The sequence below is a fragment of the Leptodactylus fuscus genome, chromosome 2, assembly GCF_031893055.1.
Source record: "Leptodactylus fuscus isolate aLepFus1 chromosome 2, aLepFus1.hap2, whole genome shotgun sequence".
Classification (NCBI taxonomy): Eukaryota; Metazoa; Chordata; class Amphibia; order Anura; family Leptodactylidae; genus Leptodactylus; species Leptodactylus fuscus.
In genome coordinates, this window is record NC_134266.1 from 269,821,242 (window position 1) to 269,842,978 (window position 21,737).

The 21,737-nt window shown below is 40.1% G+C and overlaps 1 protein-coding gene across 6 annotated transcripts in view; it reads left to right on the forward strand.

Annotated features, from left to right (window-relative positions):
- TENM4 (teneurin transmembrane protein 4) overlaps positions 1–21,737 on the forward strand; it is a 1,026,741-nt gene that overhangs the window by 674,290 nt on the left and 330,714 nt on the right. For all 6 annotated transcript variants that reach the window (XM_075266230.1, XM_075266232.1, XM_075266233.1 and 3 more), the window contains one exon: positions 21,203–21,313. In XM_075266230.1, coding sequence (XP_075122331.1) covers positions 21,203–21,313 — 111 coding nt within the window. The remainder of the gene's footprint in view (positions 1–21,202; positions 21,314–21,737) is intronic.

Below are 21,737 nucleotides of genomic sequence, written 5' to 3' on the forward strand. Positions count from 1 at the left end.
AGGGAATTGTCATCAGCAGCGTCCTCTGGCGCCACGAGGGTTAACATATTAAAAAAAAATAATAAAAATAGAGGAATGAGCCCGCGGTGTTCACGCTGTGTCTGTAATTTAACGTGCAGAGAGGTAATCTGAATCTCCACGCTGGATTTTCACTTTAGAAATGGAAGCGAGAGAGGGGTGACTGGTATCCCACAGACCGTACAAGAGATGGGAGGCCGCCACTATACAGAACATGACATTTACTCAGTAACCCTTTCACGGGAAAGTTTCAGAACAATTAAACTACCGTATAATGCCGGAGCCGAAACTCCTCTGAAATAGCTTGTACTATACCTATATATAGATGTCAGCGATACTCATAGAAGATACACTGGTGTGATGGCGGAGTAGATAATTAACAAGGAGTATTAATTATTATTCAGTAGCTGGTTACATTTACATAATCAGAGTAACACGACCGCCGTGTATAAAAATATATGTACTATCATACTATTACTATGATTAAGAATATAACTACTATAATACTACTCCTATGTACAAGAATATAACTACTATAATACTACTCCTATGTACAAGAATATAACTACTATAATACCGCTCCTATGTACAAGAATATAACTACTATACTACCTCCTATGTACAAGAATATAACTACTATAATACTGCTCCTATGTACAAAAATATAACTACTATAATACTGCTCCTATGTACAAAAATATAACTACTATAATACTGCTCCTATGTACAAGAATATAACTACTATAACACTACCTCCTATGTACAAAAATATAACTACTATAATACTGCTCCTATGTACAAGAATATAACTACTATAATACTGCCTCCTATGTACAAGAATATAACTACTATAATACTACTCCTATGTACAAAAATATAACTACTATAATACTGCTCCTATGTACAAGAATATAACTACTATAACACTACCTCCTATGTACAAGAATATAACTACTATAACACTACCTCCTATGTACAAGAATATAACTACTATAATACTGCTCCTATGTACAAGAATATAACTACTATAACACTACCTCCTATGTACAAGAATATAACTACTATAATACTGCTCCTATGTACAAGAATATAACTACTATAATACTGCTCCTATGTGCAAGAATATAACTACTATAATACTACCTCCTATGTACAAGAATATAACTACTATAATACTACCTCCTATGTACAAGAATATAACTACTATAATACTGCTCCTATGTACAAGAATATAACTACTATAATACTACCTCCTATGTACAAGAATATAACTACTATAATACTACTCCTATGTACAAAAATATAACTACTATAATACTGCTCCTATGTACAAGAATATAACTACTATAACACTACCTCCTATGTACAAGAATATAACTACTATAACACTACCTCCTATGTACAAGAATATAACTACTATAATACTGCTCCTATGTACAAGAATATAACTACTATAACACTACCTCCTATGTACAAGAATATAACTACTATAATACTGCTCCTATGTACAAGAATATAACTACTATAATACTGCTCCTATGTGCAAGAATATAACTACTATAATACTACCTCCTATGTACAAGAATATAACTACTATAATACTACCTCCTATGTACAAGAATATAACTACTATAATACTGCTCCTATGTACAAGAATATAACTACTATAATACTACTCCTATGTACAAGAATATAACTACTATAATACTACTCCTATGTACAAGAATATAACTACTATAATACTACTCCTATGTACAAGAATATAACTACTATAATACTACTCCTATATACAAGAATATAACTACTATAATACTACTCCTATGTACAAGAATATAACTACTATAATACTGTTCCTATGTACAAGAATATAACTACTATAATACTACCTCCTATGTACAAGAATATAACTACTATAATACTGCTCCTATGTACAAGAATATAACTACTATAATACTACTCCTATGTACAAGAATATAACTACTATAATACTACTCCTATGTACAAGAATATAACTACTATAATACTACTCCTATATACAAGAATATAACTACTATAATACTACTCCTATGTACAAGAATATAACTACTATAATACTACCCCTATGTACAAGAATATAACTACTATAATACTACTCCTATATACAAGAATATAACTACTATAATACTACTCCTATGTACAAGAATATAACTACTATAATACTACTCCTATGTACAAGAATATAACTACTATAATACTACCTCCTATGTACAAGAATATAACTACTATAATACTGCTCCTATGTACAAGAATATAACTACTATAATACTACCTCCTATGTACAAGAATATAACTACTATAATACTACTCCTATGTACAAAAATATAACTACTATAATACTGCTCCTATGTACAAGAATATAACTACTATAACACTACCTCCTATGTACAAGAATATAACTACTATAACACTACCTCCTATGTACAAGAATATAACTACTATAATACTGCTCCTATGTACAAGAATATAACTACTATAACACTACCTCCTATGTACAAGAATATAACTACTATAATACTGCTCCTATGTACAAGAATATAACTACTATAATACTGCTCCTATGTGCAAGAATATAACTACTATAATACTACCTCCTATGTACAAGAATATAACTACTATAATACTACCTCCTATGTACAAGAATATAACTACTATAATACTGCTCCTATGTACAAGAATATAACTACTATAATACTACTCCTATGTACAAGAATATAACTACTATAATACTACTCCTATGTACAAGAATATAACTACTATAATACTACTCCTATGTACAAGAATATAACTACTATAATACTACTCCTATATACAAGAATATAACTACTATAATACTACTCCTATGTACAAGAATATAACTACTATAATACTGTTCCTATGTACAAGAATATAACTACTATAATACTACCTCCTATGTACAAGAATATAACTACTATAATACTGCTCCTATGTACAAGAATATAACTACTATAATACTACTCCTATGTACAAGAATATAACTACTATAATACTACTCCTATGTACAAGAATATAACTACTATAATACTACTCCTATATACAAGAATATAACTACTATAATACTACTCCTATGTACAAGAATATAACTACTATAATACTACCCCTATGTACAAGAATATAACTACTATAATACTACTCCTATATACAAGAATATAACTACTATAATACTACTCCTATGTACAAGAATATAACTACTATAATACTACTCCTATGTACAAGAATATAACTACTATAATACTACTCCTATATACAAGAATATAACTACTATAATACTACTCCTATGTACAAGAATATAACTACTATAATACTACTCCTATATACAAGAATATAACTACTATAATACTACTCCTATATACAAGAATATAACTACTATAATACTACTCCTATGTACAAGAATATAACTACTATAATACTACTCCTATATAAAAGAATATAACTGCTATAATACTACTCCTATGTACAAGAATATAACTACTATAATACTACTCCTATGTACAAGAATATAACTACTATAATACTACTCCTATGTACAAGAATATAACTACTATAATACTGCCCCCTATGTACAAGAATATAACTACTATAATACTACTATGTACAAGAATATAACTACTATAATACTGCTCCTATGTACAAGAATATAACTACTATAATACTGCTCCTATGTACAAGAATATAACTACTATAATACTACCTCCTATGTACAAGAATATAACTACTATAATACTACTCCTATGTACAAGAATATAACTACTATAATACTGCCCCCTATGTACAAGAATATAACTACTATAATACTACCTCCTATGTACAAGAATATAACTACTATAATACTACCTCCTATGTGCAAGAATATAACTACTATAATACTACTATGTACAAGAATATAACTACTATAATACTGCTCCTATGTACAAGAATATAACTACTATAATACTACTCCTATGTACAAGAATATAACTACTATAATACTACTCCTATATACAAGAATATAACTACTATAATACTACTCCTATGTACAAGAATATAACTACTATAATACTGTTCCTATGTACAAGAATATAACTACTATAATACTGCTCCTATGTACAAGAATATAACTACTATAATACTGCTCCTATGTACAAGAATATAACTACTATAATACTACCTCCTATGTACAAGAATATAACTACTATAATACTACTCATATGTACAAGAATATAACTACTATAATACTTCCCCCTATGTACAAGAATATAACTACTATAATACTACCTCCTATGTGCAAGAATATAACTACTATAATACTACTCCTATGTACAAGAATATAACTACTATAATACTGCTCCTATGTACAAGAATATAACTACTATAATACTGCCCCCTTTGTACAAGAATATAACTACTATAATACTACCTCCTATGTACAAGAATATAACTACTATAATACTACCTCCTATGTACAAGAATATAACTACTATAATACTGCTCCTATGTACAAGAATATAACTACTATAATACTACTCCTATGTACAAGAATATAACTACTATAATACTGCCCCTATGTACAAGGATGTAACTACTATAATACTGCTCCTATGTACAAGAATATAACTACTATAATACTGCCCCCTATGTACAAGAATATAACTACTATAATACTGAATCTAAAAAAAAAATTGCAATTCAATGAAATTACCTTTTTAATTTTGCCGGTGTCCCGGGTGTTTCTAAGTGCTGTTAGTGGATCTTGTATTGTGCTGCGGGGCCTCTGCGGGATGTAATCCAGATTGTGTATATAGAACAGGACAGGCGGTGTTAAGCGTTGCCACTTGTGTCTGCAGTGAAGCATTTTGTATAATGTAGGTTCTTGGATTCCACATTTAAATGCATTCACCGTCATGTTTTTAGGGGTTTTTTTTCCCTTTGCCTCAAATTGAGAATTATATTTCTCTATAAAACTTGGCGCTGACATCACAAGGCTGCTCGCAGTCATATTTTATACAAATCACAACATTTCAGACTGCAGTTTTCACAGTGTACATGAAAACATCCTTGATTTACTCTCGGATTTCTTCCTCCTCACAAAGAAGCATATTATTGAACCGTGATGAAAAATACAATCTGCATTTTATTAGACACTGGGGAGATCTATTACCAACATGTCGTATATTTCCATCTTGTTGGAGATTAGATCCTCCTGTATCCTACATCTCTACTTCCCCCTTTTTTTTTATCTCGTAAAAAGTGTGCAGGGCCCAATATTTTACACCGCCAATGTATTAAGGTAAAGATTATAACACATGATATGTAAAAATAAACAAAATTTCACATTTACTATTTTGGTATTGACAATAGGAGGTAGTATTATGGTAGTTATATTCTTGTACATAGGAGCAGTATTATAGTAGTTATATTCTTGTACATAGGAGCAGTATTATAGTAGTTATATTCTTGTATATAGAGGCAGTATTATAGTAGTTATATTCTTGTACATAGGAGGTAGTATTATAGTAGTTATATTCTTGTACATAGGAGTAGTATTATAGTAGTTATATTCTTGTATATAGGAGTAGTATTATAGTAGTTATATTCTTGTACATAGGGGGTAGTATTATAGTAGTTATATTCTTGTACATAGGAGTAGTATTATAGTAGTTATATTCTTGTACATAGGAGTAGTATTATAGTAGTTATATTCTTGTACATAGGAGTAGTATTATAGTAGTTATATTCTTGTACATAGGAGTAGTATTATAGTAGTTATATTCTTGTACATAGGAGTAGTATTATAGTAGTTATATTCTTGTACATGGGAGTAGTATTATAGTAGTTATATTCTTGTACATAGGAGCAGTATTATAGTAGTTATATTATTGTACATAGGGGCAGTATTATAGTAGTTATATTCTTGTACATAGGAGGTAGTATTATATTAGTTATATTATTGTACATAGGGGTAGTATTATAGTAGTTATATTCTTGTACATAGGAGGTAGTATTATAGTAGTTATATTCTTGTACATAGGAGTAGTATTATAGTAGTTATATTCTTGTACATAGGAGTAGTATTATAGTAGTTATATTCTTGTACCTAGGAGCAGTATTATAGTAGTTATATTCTTGTACATAGGAGCAGTATTATAGTAGTTATATTCTTGTATATAGGAGTAGTATTATAGTAGTTATATTCTTGTACATAGGAGCAGTATTATAGTAGTTATATTCTTGTACATAGGAGGTAGTATTATAGTAGTTATATTCTTGTACATAGGAGCAGTATTATAGTAGTTATATTCTTGTATATAGGGGGCAGTATTATAGTAGTTATAGTGTTGTATATAGGGGTGGGGTTATAATACTCATGTGACAGTAATATATACTATATATTTATACGCTTCTTTTGCCAGTTAGAGGTTGTTGTGTTTATGGATCATCTTCTCCCAGCGTTTGATGTTGTATAAATTGGCTTCTTATCTCTCTGAATACACATTTCTTCATCATATTTGCTTTGAACAGATAGCATTCACCAGGAGATGTGACGGGAGGTTTCCAGCCTTTATCACACATTCGGCTGCTTTTACAGCTGTACCCATAAAACTTGTGAAAACAGTGTTCTTACCGTAGAGCGGCATCAATCATGTGTTTTCTCAAGTTATATTGGATTACGCTGGTCATAGATATTGGATTTATATAGGTCAATGAGGTTTGTTTCCAAATCTAAGGTCTATGGCACCTACTGATGACCAGTGACCACCATCAGGAGATATAAGGATCTAGAAAGATGGGTTTTCGCTGCGTGATCTTTGGGTTTTCCCAACAGGCAGATAGATGACTTATGTGCACAACAGGCCTTTGGTGTTAGTTTGGTGGAGGTCAGAATGACGTGAATTAAGCTAAGTCGTGGCATCAGTCTCTGCTGATTGGTCATGGTCAATAGGGTTTGACTTCCAATTATCACCAAGTGGTGGTCTATGATGGGAAAATTGGGCACCAAAACCACCAGAACATAGGCAGTGCACGCTAATAGATAAATGGGATGGAAACAATACCACTGTGACACTACACGGATGTCACTAGATAACCAGGGAATACACCGTGTTACCACTGGATCACCAATGACTGGAATGCATTGGTCCAGGAGGAACTTGAGGTTCAAGAGGAACCTGGACAATTGGTGCACCAAGGAATAAAAATTGGTTCCTCTAGATTACAAGGCACAAGGCTATGACGCTATACAATAACCAGAGACTAGACACTAACTCCGTCATCTGTGGGTCTAGGGATGAGGGAACCAGATCACAGAAAGCTTGGTTTGTTACAAATTTTGTCTATGTTTTGGGGTTTGCCACCCATGAACCACTATTCCATTTTTAGGTCTGGAGTATAACAAGTGGAGATCCAGGGGTAGTAATAACACTAGACCACCATGGACCAATTATTCAGCTAGATCACTAATCCCACCACCAGATCACCAATTTTAGGGCAGTTTTGAAGCTTCTGTAGTGGAGTATGTACCCGGGGTAAAGCATTCCAGAGCACCAGTGCAGCTCCAGAAAAGTCTTGGAGACAGGAGTGGGATGTTCTAATAACAGAGGATCTAAGTCCAAGGTCATTGGCAGAACAGAGAGGAAGGTGAGGGTGGTAGACAATGATGTGGGAGGAGATATAGGGGGAGCAGCACTATGGAGAGATAGGTGGGGGATTGAGATCATGTATATTGCGTTCTGTGGTGGATGAAAAACCAAAACATGGCTTGACACAAGGTAGATGCATCTGTGTACCGCACCGGACTGACAGAAAGATGAGTCTGGTGGCCGCACTCAGGACGGATGACAGGTAACAGGAAGAACATCTAGAAGAGAATTACAATAGAGATAATAATCACAATGACAGGGGGACTTATGATTAGAGTAGATCACATAGGACTAATAATATCTCTTGATCACCAGGACTAAAGATAGAAATAGATCATCAGAGATAACAATACCATGATATCACCTTTAACTGCTGATTCTACAGGTTTACCTAAGACCAATGATCCCACTAGATCACCAGGACTACTGATACCACCAGATCACCAGGACTACTGATACCACTAGATCACCAGGACTACTGATACCACCAGATCACCAGGACTACTGATACCACCAGATCACCAGGACTACTGATACCACCAGATCACCAGGACTACTGATACCACTAGATCACCAGGACTACTGATACCACCAGATCACCAGGACTACTGATACCACCAGATCACCAGGACTACTGATACCACCAGATCACCAGGACTACTGATACCACCAGATCACCAGGACTACTAATATCACTAGATCACTCGTAGTAATGATTCCACCGGATCACCAGGACTACTGATACCACTAGATCACTGGTAGTAATGATACCACTAGATCACCAGGACTACTGATACCACTAGATCACTGGTAGTAATGATACCACTAGATCACTAGGACTACTGATACCACTAGATCACTGGTAGTAATGATACCACTAGACCACTAGGGCTAATAATACCTCGTACACCACCATAATGGTCGCACAGATTACTTTGAATACAGTATTTTAGCCCCGCACAGCCCAGAACTTGAATCGAGCCATAATCTGGCAGACATTAGGGTTGCAATGATCCCAGCATAGACATTATAGCTTTTCCATCTACTCGACTGCAATACTACAAATATTTTTGGACACTACACCTGAGAAAGTTATAAAATGGGTGTGCACGGCTTTATTTCTACAGACAGGCAGTTTTATGTTACAATGGAGGAGCGGGCAGCGAGTCTCTACTATACGCCATGATTTGTGTGTCCTTATATGCCGGGTCTGCTCATTTCTAAATCTGCACTTTCTTCCCAAGGACATTCAGAGAATGAGATGAATACTCTGGAAATAAATAAAACCGCTCTGAACCTTCCAGCCTTGAATCCTGCTGGTAGGAGACAGTAATATCTGGAACATGCGGCAATAGTACACTGTGCGACTCGTGTTCCTGTACCCTGCAGGCCCATTAGGGGAGCGATAAACGGGGAATGACAATAAAAGAAGAGGCATTGCTGTTAAACAAGAAAATAAACCCGCTGAGGTATTTATATGTATACAGATGTGCCCATAATACTGCCCACCCTGCCACAACCAGACTGCTGGTGTATGGAGACACAGACCAAGTGTACCGAGGCAGAGCCATAAATATAGGCAGCGGTGTTATAGTCACATCCGGGCACTGGATAAACCTAAAGGTCTAGGCAGGCACCGGCAGAATAGTGAGTGCAGCTCTGGAGTATAATACAGGATAAGTAATGTAATGTATGTACACAGTGACTGTACCAGCAGAATAGTGATCGCAGCTCTGGAATATAATACAGGATAAGTAATGTAATGTATGTACACAGTGACTGTACCAGCAGAACAGTGAGCGCAGCTCTGGAATATAATACAGGATAAGTAATGTAATGTATGTACACAGTGACTGTACCAGCAGAATAGTGATCGCAGCTCTGGAGTATAATACAGGATAAGTAATGTAATGTATGTACACAGTGACTGTACCAGCAGAATAGTGAGCGCAGCTCTGGAGTATAATACAGGATAAGTAATGTAATGTATGTACACAGTGACTGCACCAGCAGAATAGTGAGCGCAGCTCTGGAGTATAATACAGGATAAGTAATGTAATGTATGTACACAGTGACTGTACCAGCAGAATAGTGAGCACAGCTCTGGAGTATAATACAGGATAAGTAATGTAATGTATGTACACAGTGACTGTACCAGCAGAATAGTGAGTGCAGCTCTGGAGTATAATACAGGATAAGTAATGTAATGTATGTACACAGTGACTGTACCAGCAGAATAGTGAGCGCAGCTCTGGGGTATAATACAGGATAAGTAATGTAATGTATGTACACAGTGACTGCACCAGCAGAATAGTGAGCGCAGCTCTGGAGTATAATACAGGATAAGTAATGTAATGTATGTACACAGTGACTGCACCAGCAGAATAGTGAGCGCAGCTCTGCGGTATAATACAGGATAAGTAATGTAATGTATGTACACAGTGACTGTACCAGCAGAATAGTGAGCGCAGCTCTGGAGTATAATAAAGGATAAGTAATGTAATGTATGTACACAGTGACTGCACCAGCAGAATAGTGAGCGCAGCTCTGCGGTATAATACAGGATAAGTAATGTAATGTATGTACACAGTGACTGTACCAGCAGAATAGTGAGCACAGCTCTGGAGTATAATACAGGATAAGTAATGTAATGTATGTACACAGTGACTGTACCAGCAGCATAGTGAGCGCAGCTCTGAGGTATAATACAGGATAAGTAATGTAATGTATGTACACAGTGACTGTACCAGCAGAATAGTGAGTGCAGCTCTGGAGTATAATAAAGGATAAGTAATGTAATGTATGTACACAGTGACTGCACCAGCAGAATAGTGAGCGCAGCTCTGGGGTATAATACAGGATAAGTAATGTAATGTATGTACACAGTGACTGTACCAGCAGAATAGTGAGCGCAGCTCTGGAGTATAATACAGGATAAGTAATGTATGTACACAGTGACTGCACCAGCAGAATAGTGAGCGCAGCTCTGGAGTATAATACAGGATGTAACTCAGTACTTGATCTCAGTTACCAGTCATGGTTGGGCTAGTGGTCTGTATTATGGTCCTTGTTTCAGTGGTCTTACCATTTACCCCTCTCCGGGGCCTTATTGTAACAAGCTCCATCCCACTGGGGCCAGGACTGTTGTTCTGGGATGACGGTTGTGTCTTCCATCTGTACTTGCATCTACAAGGTGAATTTATCACCCCAGCTTCTCTCTACCATTGACCTCTTGCTATAGGAATCTTTTTTGACTTTGTGTCTGATGGATCAGTATTCTGGTTTATGGGTTGACATCTGCAATGAATTATCTCGCCGTCGGAGCGGCAGTAACGTTCCTCCACACATGTATGCCAGCTCCTGCCCCGAGCTACATCTCAGTCTGGCCTTGGCGAAACTGCTGAAGTCTGGATGGGTTAAAAATCGATTAGCATGTACCTTGACGGGGAGAGACGAGGGCCTGTAATACGGAGGAATACAGCTCGCCTTTGTTCCGCTTATACCTTACATTCAGAATTATTTATGCTACAGATACATTCGGGACGATTGTAAGAGCCAGACATAGGTGGGATGTGCCAAAATCTACATCTCTACCGAGGCGCTCTCAGGTCACCTGTAACCGAAGCGTAGGAAAGGAAAAATCCTGCAGAAGGCAGTGGGGGAGGGGGTAATCCTACTGTGTCCAGGTATAGAACCGTATAGTAGAGTGGGGTCTAGTCTAAGTATCATATGTATAGAGGCTGCCGCCATGTTTACTGACCCGGACAAACATACTAAAAGCTCACAAAAGAGATGGCGAACACCTCTGGACAATCTAGGCCGTGTACAGTAGGGGAGAATGTTCCTTATGTCAGGGATCCCATTATACTGTAGGGGACACTGGGAGGCATTATACTATGTAAAGCCACAAGGGGGCATTATACTGTGTAGGCGACACTGGGGGGGCATTATACTATGTGAGGCCACAAGGGGGCATTAAACTGTGTAGGGGACACTGGGGGGCATTATACTATGTAAAGCCACAAGGGGGCATTATACTGTGTAGGGGACATTGGGGGGCATTATACTATGTAAAGCCACAAGGGAGCATTATACTGTGTAGGGGACACTGGGGGCATTATACTATGTAAAGCCACAAGGGGGCATTATATTGTGTAGGGGACACTGGGGGCATTATACTATGTAAAGCCACAAGGGGGCATTATACTGTATAGGGGACACTGAGGGACATGATACTGTGTAGGGGACACTGGGAGGCATTATACTATGTGTGGCCACAAGGGGGCATTATACTGTATAGGGGACACTGAGGGACATGATACTGTGTAGGGGACACTGCGAGGCATTATACTATGTGAGTCCACAAGGGGGCATTAGACTATGTAGGGGACACTGGGAGGCATTATACTATGTAAAGCCACAAGGGGGCATTATACTGTGTAGGCGACACTGGGGGGGGCATTATACTATGTGAGGCCACAAGGGGGCATTAAACTGTGTAGGGGACACTGGGGGGCATTATACTATGTAAAGCCACAAGGGGGCATTATACTGTGTAGGGGACACTGGGGGGCATTATACTATGTAAAGCCACAAGGGAGCATTATACTGTGTAGGGGACACTGGGGGCATTATACTATGTAAAGCCACAAGGGGGCATTATATTGTGTAGGGGACACTGGGGGCATTATACTATGTAAAGCCACAAGGGGGCATTATACTGTATAGGGGACACTGAGGGACATGATACTGTGTAGGGGACACTGGGAGGCATTATACTATGTGTGGCCACAAGGGGGCATTATACTGTATAGGGGACACTGAGGGACATGATACTGTGTAGGGGACACTGCGAGGCATTATACTATGTGAGTCCACAAGGGGGCATTAGACTATGTAGGGGACACTGGGAGGCATTATACTATGTAAAGCCACAAGGGGGCATTATACTGTGTAGGGGACACTGGGGGGCATTATACTATGTAAAGCCACAAGGGGGCATTATACTGTATAGGGGACACTGGGGGCTTTATACTATGTAAAGCCACAAGGGGGCATTATATTGTGTAGGGGACACTGGGGGCATTATACTATGTAAAGCCACAAGGGGGCATTATACTGTATAGGGGACACTGAGGGACATGATACTGTGTAGGGGACACTGGGAGGCATTATACTATGTGTGGCCACAAGGGGGCATTATACTGTATAGGGGACACTGAGGGACATGATACTGTGTAGAGGACACTGCGAGGCATTATACTATGTGAGTCCACAAGGGGGCATTAGACTATGTAGGGGACACTGGGAGGCATTATACTATGTAAAGCCACAAGGGGGCATTATACTGTGTAGGGGACACTGGGGGGCATTATACTATGTAAAGCCACAAGGGGGCATTATACTGTATAGGGGACATGATACTATGTAGGGGACACTGGAGGGTATTATACTGTGTAGGGGATACTGGGGGGCATTATACTATGTAGGGGACACTGGGGGATATTATACTATGTAAAGCCACAAGGGGGCATTATACTATGTTAAGGCTCTTAGGGAACATTACAACCCCATATCATATTGGTGAGGGGGAACAGTTAGTGGGTCTGTTGTGGGGTACAAACACATTTAGCAGATCACTTCTGGGGTCTGTAAATAAAAATGGATGTGGTTTAGCTTTTAATATTTAATTTAAGGGTCTGAGGTCTCCTTATACTATAGGGGCATGGTCCAGGGTCTGATCGGAGGTCTCTTACTAATATAGGGGCCTGGTATGGCATCTTGGACTGCTTGGAAAGACCAGTCCTGTTTTTGCAGAAACCCCTGTGTAAGTCTCTCCCAGGTTGCCTTCCCTTCTCCCAGTTACCCCCAATAGAATATATTGGACCCCATTGCATGATGGGTAATGTTACACAACACGAGCAGAGCCCTCACTTTACACAGCCCACCTAAGCCATGATCCGACAGCGGCACAAGAAGATGGCTCCCAATCCTTCTATGACTCACTACTAAGTAGGATGCCACGACTTGCCTTCTTTTTGGATCTTTTTGGGTAGAACAAGGGGGTTTTCACGTATTTTTTTGTGCAACGAAATAGATTATTATATTCTTTCTCATTTGATGGAGGAATGGAAGGGAGAGAAGTCTGGATGAGAAAGTCACTTTCAATGAATTGCGTTGCTACGGGCATCGTCTTTCTTTTGTCGTGCTTTGTTGTGGCGGTTCAGCGAGTCTGTATGAAGCACCTGTCGGCCTGCATTTACATTAGGGGGCTTCACAGCACAACATGACTGTATCCCAGAAGCCCCCCTGGCTCTCCTGTCAGCCCCTCCACATCCAGCATTCATTATCCATTTTAATCGAAGAGCTTTGTAGATTCGTGACAAGACGAGAACAGCGAAACTTCCAGAGTCTAAATTTACTCGGAAAAAAAATTCCACTTAAAGGAGTTTCGATATCTTGTAACGTGTCATAGAGAAGATGACAATGGTGGAGACCATGAGCCGGGGCCACAAGATCCATAACTCATAGATCTGGGCTGACCCCGGTCTGAGACCTCACACAAAGGCATCGTAACGTATAGAAATGTAGTTTTGGGTTGTAATGTCCATTACTTCTTCTCTATGACATCACCTGAACCTTATGTGAGGTCAGAGGCATCTATCTATCTATCTATCTATCTATCTCCTATCTATCTATCTATCTATCTGTCTATCTATCTATCTATCTCCTATCTATCTATCTATCTATCTATCTATCTATCTATCTATCTCCTATCTATCTATCTATCTATCTATCTCCTATCTATCTATCTATCTATCTATCTCCTATCTATCTATCTATCTATCTATCTATCTATCTATCTATCTCCTATCTATCTATCTATCTATCTATCTATCTCCTATCTATTTATCTCCTATCTATCTATCTATCTATCTATCTATCTATCTCCTATCTATCTATCTCCTATCTATCTATCTATCTATCTATCTATCTATCATCTATCTATCTATCTATCTATCTCCTATCTATCTATCTCCTATCTATCTATCTATCTATCTATCTATCTATCTATCTATCTATCTATCTATCTCCTATCTATCTATCTCCTATCTATCTATCTATCTATCTATCTCCTATCTATCTATCTCCTATCTATCTATCTATCTATCTCCTATCTATCTATCTATCTATCTATCTATCTATCTATCTATCTATCTATCTCCTATCTATCTATCTATCTATCTCCTATCTATCTATCTATCTATCTATCTCCTATCTATCTATCTATCTATCTATCTATCTATCTATCTATCTATCATCTATCTATCTATCTATCTATCTATCTATCTATCTATCTATCTGTGACTGCACCTAATGTTATATTCATTATCTAGTAGCATGTTAATGTGTAGAATATTCCGGTGGGTGAATCTATAGGACCTCAGCCAGCACATCGTACATGTCTCCATAAATCACCCGGCTGGTCAATGTGAACACTTATTGATCTCATCTTTGGTGTCGCTGAATATAATACGTTACAATGTATCAATGTGGAATATTTTATTTATAGCCTTCGATGGATTTATAGGAAATGTCTCAACAGAGATGGAGTGAGACATTGTGCTCAGCGAGAGGCAGCCGCACAGAACCGGACTTGTTTTCCCGTCAATCATTTTACATTCGTGTATAAATTTAAAGGGGAAGAAGGTTCCTCTGCTTAATTTCAGCCTTGAGCACACAGAGGATGGATGGCGAGGGTTTACGGATTAAGGTCGCAGCTACTTTTCATTTGACTGAAATATAAGATAGTTCCTTCCACCATTTTGCAGAAGATGTTTTTGTTCAAGGCTCTTCTTGATATGTAACCCCAAGGTGATGTGACGTGGAAGGTTTGGCGCCAAAGTGGGCACCATAGCATTCTCAAGGAGGGCCTGAAGACTTTATAGAAGGGGCAGATGTAGAGCCTTCATTGAGTCGGACATATGCCTAAAGCTGAGTGCGACCATGAGGTTCAACTAGGTTCTTCACCTGGCCAATGTAAGTTGAGATGTTCCAAGGAGGGAGGAAGAGAGAATGCGAAAAACCTGAGAAAAGGAGACGCTCGATTTAGTTGGTTGAGCCAAAGGGGGTCAGGTCAAGTAGCCACGTGAATGGCACAAGGAGGCAGTCAAAAATAGAGAAGCCAAAGCTCCAGAGGTCTTAGAGAGAGACGGCATCATCTGACGGGCAAGTTCTGCCCATAGAGTAGGATAGAGGCCCAATGAAAACCCAACGTAGTTGTCGAACAATTGATTAGTACAAAGCTAAAATCTGAGTTACATAGGTGATAAGGTTGGACAAACTCCATCAAGACCAACCTATAAACCGACCAAGATACCCCATCAGAGGGAAAAGAATTCCTTCCCAAATCCAAATATGGAAATTGGACTAAGTCTTTGGATCCACATTGTATCCCGTTTGTAGCAGTGGCGGAGCCTAGTGAATTGAAGTGACAATGGATCTAGGTCAGGCAAACTTAAGAGTGACCCTGGGTCAAAGGAGGCAAGTGAGGTTGAGCCGATCTTGAGATTTCAGGATCGTTTTTAAAATCCGATTTTCGATCATTTTCCGGTCGATCCCGATCGTGAAATTTGCTCGTTGTTACCAATTCACAATGGGAAAACACTGTATGATTCAGATGACACTAACCTATCTATCTGCAGGGCTGGGGTGATATGCTGGTTCTGGTGACAGTAACCTATCTATCTGCAGGGCTGGGGTGATATGCTGGTTCTGGTGACAGTAACCTATCTATCTGCAGGGCTGGGTGATATGCTGGTTCTGGTGACAGTAACCTATCTATTTGCAGGGCTGGGTGATATGCTGGTTCTGGTGACAGTAACCTATCTATCTGCAGGGCTGGGGTGATATGCTGGTTCTGGTGACAGTAACCTATCTATCTGCAGGACTGGGGTGATATGCTGGTTCTGGTGACAGTAACCTATCTATCTGCAGGGCTGGGGTGATATGCTGGTTCTGGTGAACCTAACCTATCTATCTGCAGGGCTGGGGTGATATGCTGGTTCTGGTGACCCTAACCTATCTATCTGCAGGGCTGGGGTGATATACTGGTTCTGGTGACAGTAACCTATCTATCTGCAGGGCTGGGGTGATATGCTGGGTCTGGTGACAGTAACCTATCTATCTGCGGGGCTGGGGTGATGTGCTGGTTCTGGTGACACTAACCTATCTATCTGCAGGGCTGGGGGTGATATGCTGGTTCTGGTGACACTAACCTATCTATCTGCAGGGCTGGGGTGATATGCTGGTTCTGGTGACAGTAACCTATCTATCTGCAGGGCTGGGGTGATATGCTGGTTCTGGTGACAGTAACCTATCTATCTGCAGGGCTGGGGTGATATGCTGGGTCTGGTGACAGTAACCTATCTATCTGCAGAGCTGGGGTGATATGTTGGTTCTGGTGACACTAACCTATCTATCTGCAGGGCTGGGTGATATGCTGGTTCTGGTGACAGTAACCTATCTATCTGCAGGGCTGGGATGATATGCTGGTTCTGGTGACAGTAACCTATCTATCTGCAGGACTGGGGTGATATGCTGGTTCTGGTGACAGTAACCTATCTATCTGCAGGGCTGGGGTGATATGCTGGTTCTGGTGACCCTAACCTATCTATCTGCAGGGCTGGGGTGATATGCTGGGTCTGGTGACAGTAACCTATCTATCTGCAGGGCTGGGGTGATATGCTGGTTCTGGTGAACCTAACCTATCTATCTGCAGGGCTGGGGTGATATGCTGGTTCTGGTGACCCTAACCTATCTATCTGCAGGGCTGGGGTGATATACTGGTTCTGGTGACAGTAACCTATCTATCTGCAGGGCTGGGGTGATATGCTGGGGTCTCATGACACTCCCTTTAAGTGACAACAATCCAGATCTGTGTGCCCTCCAGTGAGTAGAACCATCTTCTTGCGCCTGTTTCATCTCTCCAGGGGTCCTGTAACCTCAAACATGACATCACAAGGTAAAAAGCAAAGGAAAAGAAAATATGTGACAACCACAACCCCCATCATTTATCTCCGACTTGACAGCGTCTGATATTTTTACCGTTAATCGATTCCATTAATTACAACGTTGCGTTGTCACATTTGGCCGACTCAGTAGTTATTCTAAAATAATGGAATTAGGAGTAAAGTCGGAATATTGATTAGATACCGGCCATTCTGCCTTTGTATTCAGCAGACAGTATATGAATCTTAAAATCCTGGCGGCGAAGCCCGAGGCCAGTGTCACTAGCTATTCCATTCTCTCCTCAGATGCATGTGATGAACGTGTTGCAGCCGATGGTCAGCAGCCGGCCCGATGGGAAGGAAAATTTATTTAATCTTGTATACATGACTAAGAACCTGAAGATTTCTCTGATCTTAAGGCTTCTGGGCAAATGCATGGTGCACAGGAAAATAAAACCGGAATTGCCTGTAACAGAATATAGTGTTGTCAGACTACAAGTCATACAGAACAGCGGGCAAGATGGCCGCCCACTAACTATGTAAACAATAAGACAAAAAAGAGCACTATTACATTTATTATAAGTAGTCAGTAATGTGGTACAAGGATCAGACCCGGGGTGGACTCGATAAATAGTATGCTGTCTACACATTTTTAAGTCTTATTTCTACAGCCACAAGATTTATAGCAACAATATAGCAACTATACATCAGAGATGTGCTAAACCCTGCTGCACACTCAGCTCTGCTGCATCAGAGATGCGCTGAACCCTGCTGCACACTCAGCTTTGCTGCATCAGAGATGTAGCAGAGCTGAGTATGCGTTGAACCCTGCTGCACACTCAGCTCTGCTGCATCAGAAATGCGCTGAACCCTGCTGTACACTCAGCTCTGCTGCATCAGAGATGCGCTAAACCCTGCTGCACACTCAGCTCTGCTACATCAGAGATGTGCTGAACCCTGCTGCACACTCAGCTCTGCTGCATCAGAGATGCGCTGAACCCTGCTGCACACTCAGCTCTGCTGCATCAGAGATGCGCTGAACCCTGCTGCACACTCAGCTCTGCTGCATCAGAGATGCGCTGAACCCTGCTGCACACTCAGCTCTGCTACATCAGAGATGTGCTGAACCCTGCTGCACACTCAGCTCTGCTGCATCAGAGATGCGCTGAACCCTGCTGCACACTCAGCTCTGCTGCATCAGAGATGCGCTGAACCCTGCTGCACACTCAGCTCTGCTGCATCAGAGATGCGCTGAACCCTGCTGCACACTCAGCTCTGCTACATCAGAGATGTGCTGAACCCTGCTGCACACTCAGCTCTGCTGCATCAGAGATGCGCTGAACCCTGCTGCACACTCAGCTCTGCTGCATCAGAGATGCGCTGAACCCTGCTGCACACTCAGCTTTGCTTCATCTCAGCAGAGCTGAGTGTGCAGCAGGGTTCAGCGCACACTCAGCTCTGCTTCATCTCCGGTGTAGCAGTGCTGAGCGCACGGCCAGCACTGCTACATCTCGGCATAGCAATGCATTGACCAGCGTTGATTGGCCGAATGCCATACAGAGTACAGCATTCGGCCAATTAACGCTGGTTCTGCTGGAGGAGGCAGAGTCTAAGATCGGTCCACAGTAGTCTCCATTCTGGTCCGATCTTAGACTCCGCCTCCTCACAGACGAGCCTCTGGCAGAACCAGTGTTAATTGGCCGAATGCTGTACTCTGTATGACATTTGGCCAATCAACGCTGGTCAATGCATTCCTATGGGAAAAAGTCAGCTCCGGTATATCACAAGCTAACAGGGATCCCGACCAGATAGAGCCCCAAAGAGCTGGGTGAGTGACATTCCCCCCTAAATAAAGGTAATCCCTAGCTATCCCTGCCTGTACAGCTATCCCTGTCTCACAGTCACATAGTTCACAGTCTCATATGACCCGGATATTAAATCCACTATTCGTATAAATTGGAGGTCACCTGATTTCGGCCGCCAATTACTTTTCCCGATTTTTTTCAATGCCCCCGTTGTCGCAGTTCCTGTCCCACCTCCCCTGCGGAGTTATTGGTGCAAAAAAAGCGCCAGGGAAGGTGGGAGGGGAATCGAATTTTTAGTGCATTTGCCACCTGGTGTTCGACTCGAATCGAACATCTCGAACAGCCTGATATCCGATCGAACACATACGCGGTGGAACGCCATTCGCTCATCTCTAATACTATCCTATAATTTACAGTTTGGGACACGTTAACCCAATATATCCCCCCTTTGTTCTATAACCTCACGTTGGTAATGAACACAGAGATTACTATGATTAATATTCGGATGTTTTCCTCTGCCGTCACATTGTTAATGCCGCTATCATCTCCCCGGCTCTTATTACATGGACTCGCCAACAAAGATGCCTCATCCCTCATTGTGTGCAAAATAATGGCCGACTCCGAGTATTACGGATTCTATTCTTCTCTTTATTCCTCAGGTGGCACAATAATTTAGATTTTTCTGCTTTCGTGATATTAACTATAATTACAATTATATGGCGGATTGATATCAATAATAAGCGGTTTTTATACAACGACTCGCCAATTTTTTATTTAATTTCGTAATTTATTTTTTGTTATTTCTTACTATTTGTTATTGTGCTAAGAGATTCAGTGGGAACTTTTTGGATTTTTTTTTTCCCAGAATAATATATAGTTGAAATATTCTTCACATGCAATGGCCAATGGGTAGACTAAAGCTACGATGTACATTACTGTGATGCCCATCTGGGCCTTGTGGGCCTAATATATAGAAGGCATGCTGATCAGATGTAATGTGGACACCTGAAAAGGTCAAGGGCTGAATTTGAGACCTACAGAATATTTTGGGTTGCCTATTATTGTAGGGATCTTGACAATTTTGGTAAAATTTGGTAGCTTCAGGACCTAAAACAACATAGCCCATGGATACTCTTTGTGGTAACCTGGATCACATGCGGAGACATTACCTGGTCTAATCCATTAGGTGCCCAGTACTTGAGGTGTCTACTCATGGAGTTCAGTAGGTCAAGCATGTGTTTCGGAAATCGGAGAACGTGGACATTGACCAAATAGTGGTCAACAACTGATATCGACAGCCATCTTAAACAGTTTGTCCAGGATTAGAAATACAGGTCTACTTTCTTTGCAAAAACAGTGCCACACCTGTCCATAGGTTATGTCTGGTATTGCATTGGACTCCCTTGACATGACCTGCTTTGCCACACAGTTGGCTCTGTTTTTGTTGGAATGTTTTCAAATGACCTTGAAGGGTGACTTTAGTTAGGCCAAAAATTTGGCAACTTCTGGACTTCAAGACCTAAACTACATCACCAGACAGGAGACTCCTGGTGAAGAAGGAGGCCAATCATGTCCAGTCATGTGATTGTGCTGTGATGGATCCCAAAGCACGGGGTAGTCTTGTGTATAAAGTGTGGTGAACATCTTCATGAAACCAAGTCTGTACACCCAACTTGTCCAACCTATTCTCTTGCAGACCTTCAAGATGTGGAGTTGATGAATCCCGCTCTAGAACAGTGTTTCCCAACCGCAGTCCTCGGGGACAGTCAACAGTTCCAGTTTTCAGGATATACTCACAGGAGCACAGGTAGATCAAAGCTTGACAGATCCTCCTGTGCTAAAGAGAGGTCTTCTGCACCCAGGTGGACTGATATTGGGAAACCAACTCCCATTATCCTACTGTAAATGGAAGACCAAGGCAAGATGGAGACATGTGCCATAGGATAACCAGGAAAAAAAAAAAACTAAAAGAATAGCCAAGTCACACGTCATAATTTGTAGACAACTCGAGTCAAGAGTCATGACTCCCCCCTCCCCCCATCTCACATTGTATAATAAACATTGCCTATGGAGAACATGATGCCACCATCCAAAATAGGACATCATCATGTATCTCATAGATAACGTTGGCTTGCATCCATCTATCACGACTTATCACGACACATGGTACATGCCTCCTTCCCAGCCTAGTCTGAAATGTCATATTTGCATATTTTAATATTGCCTTTTTA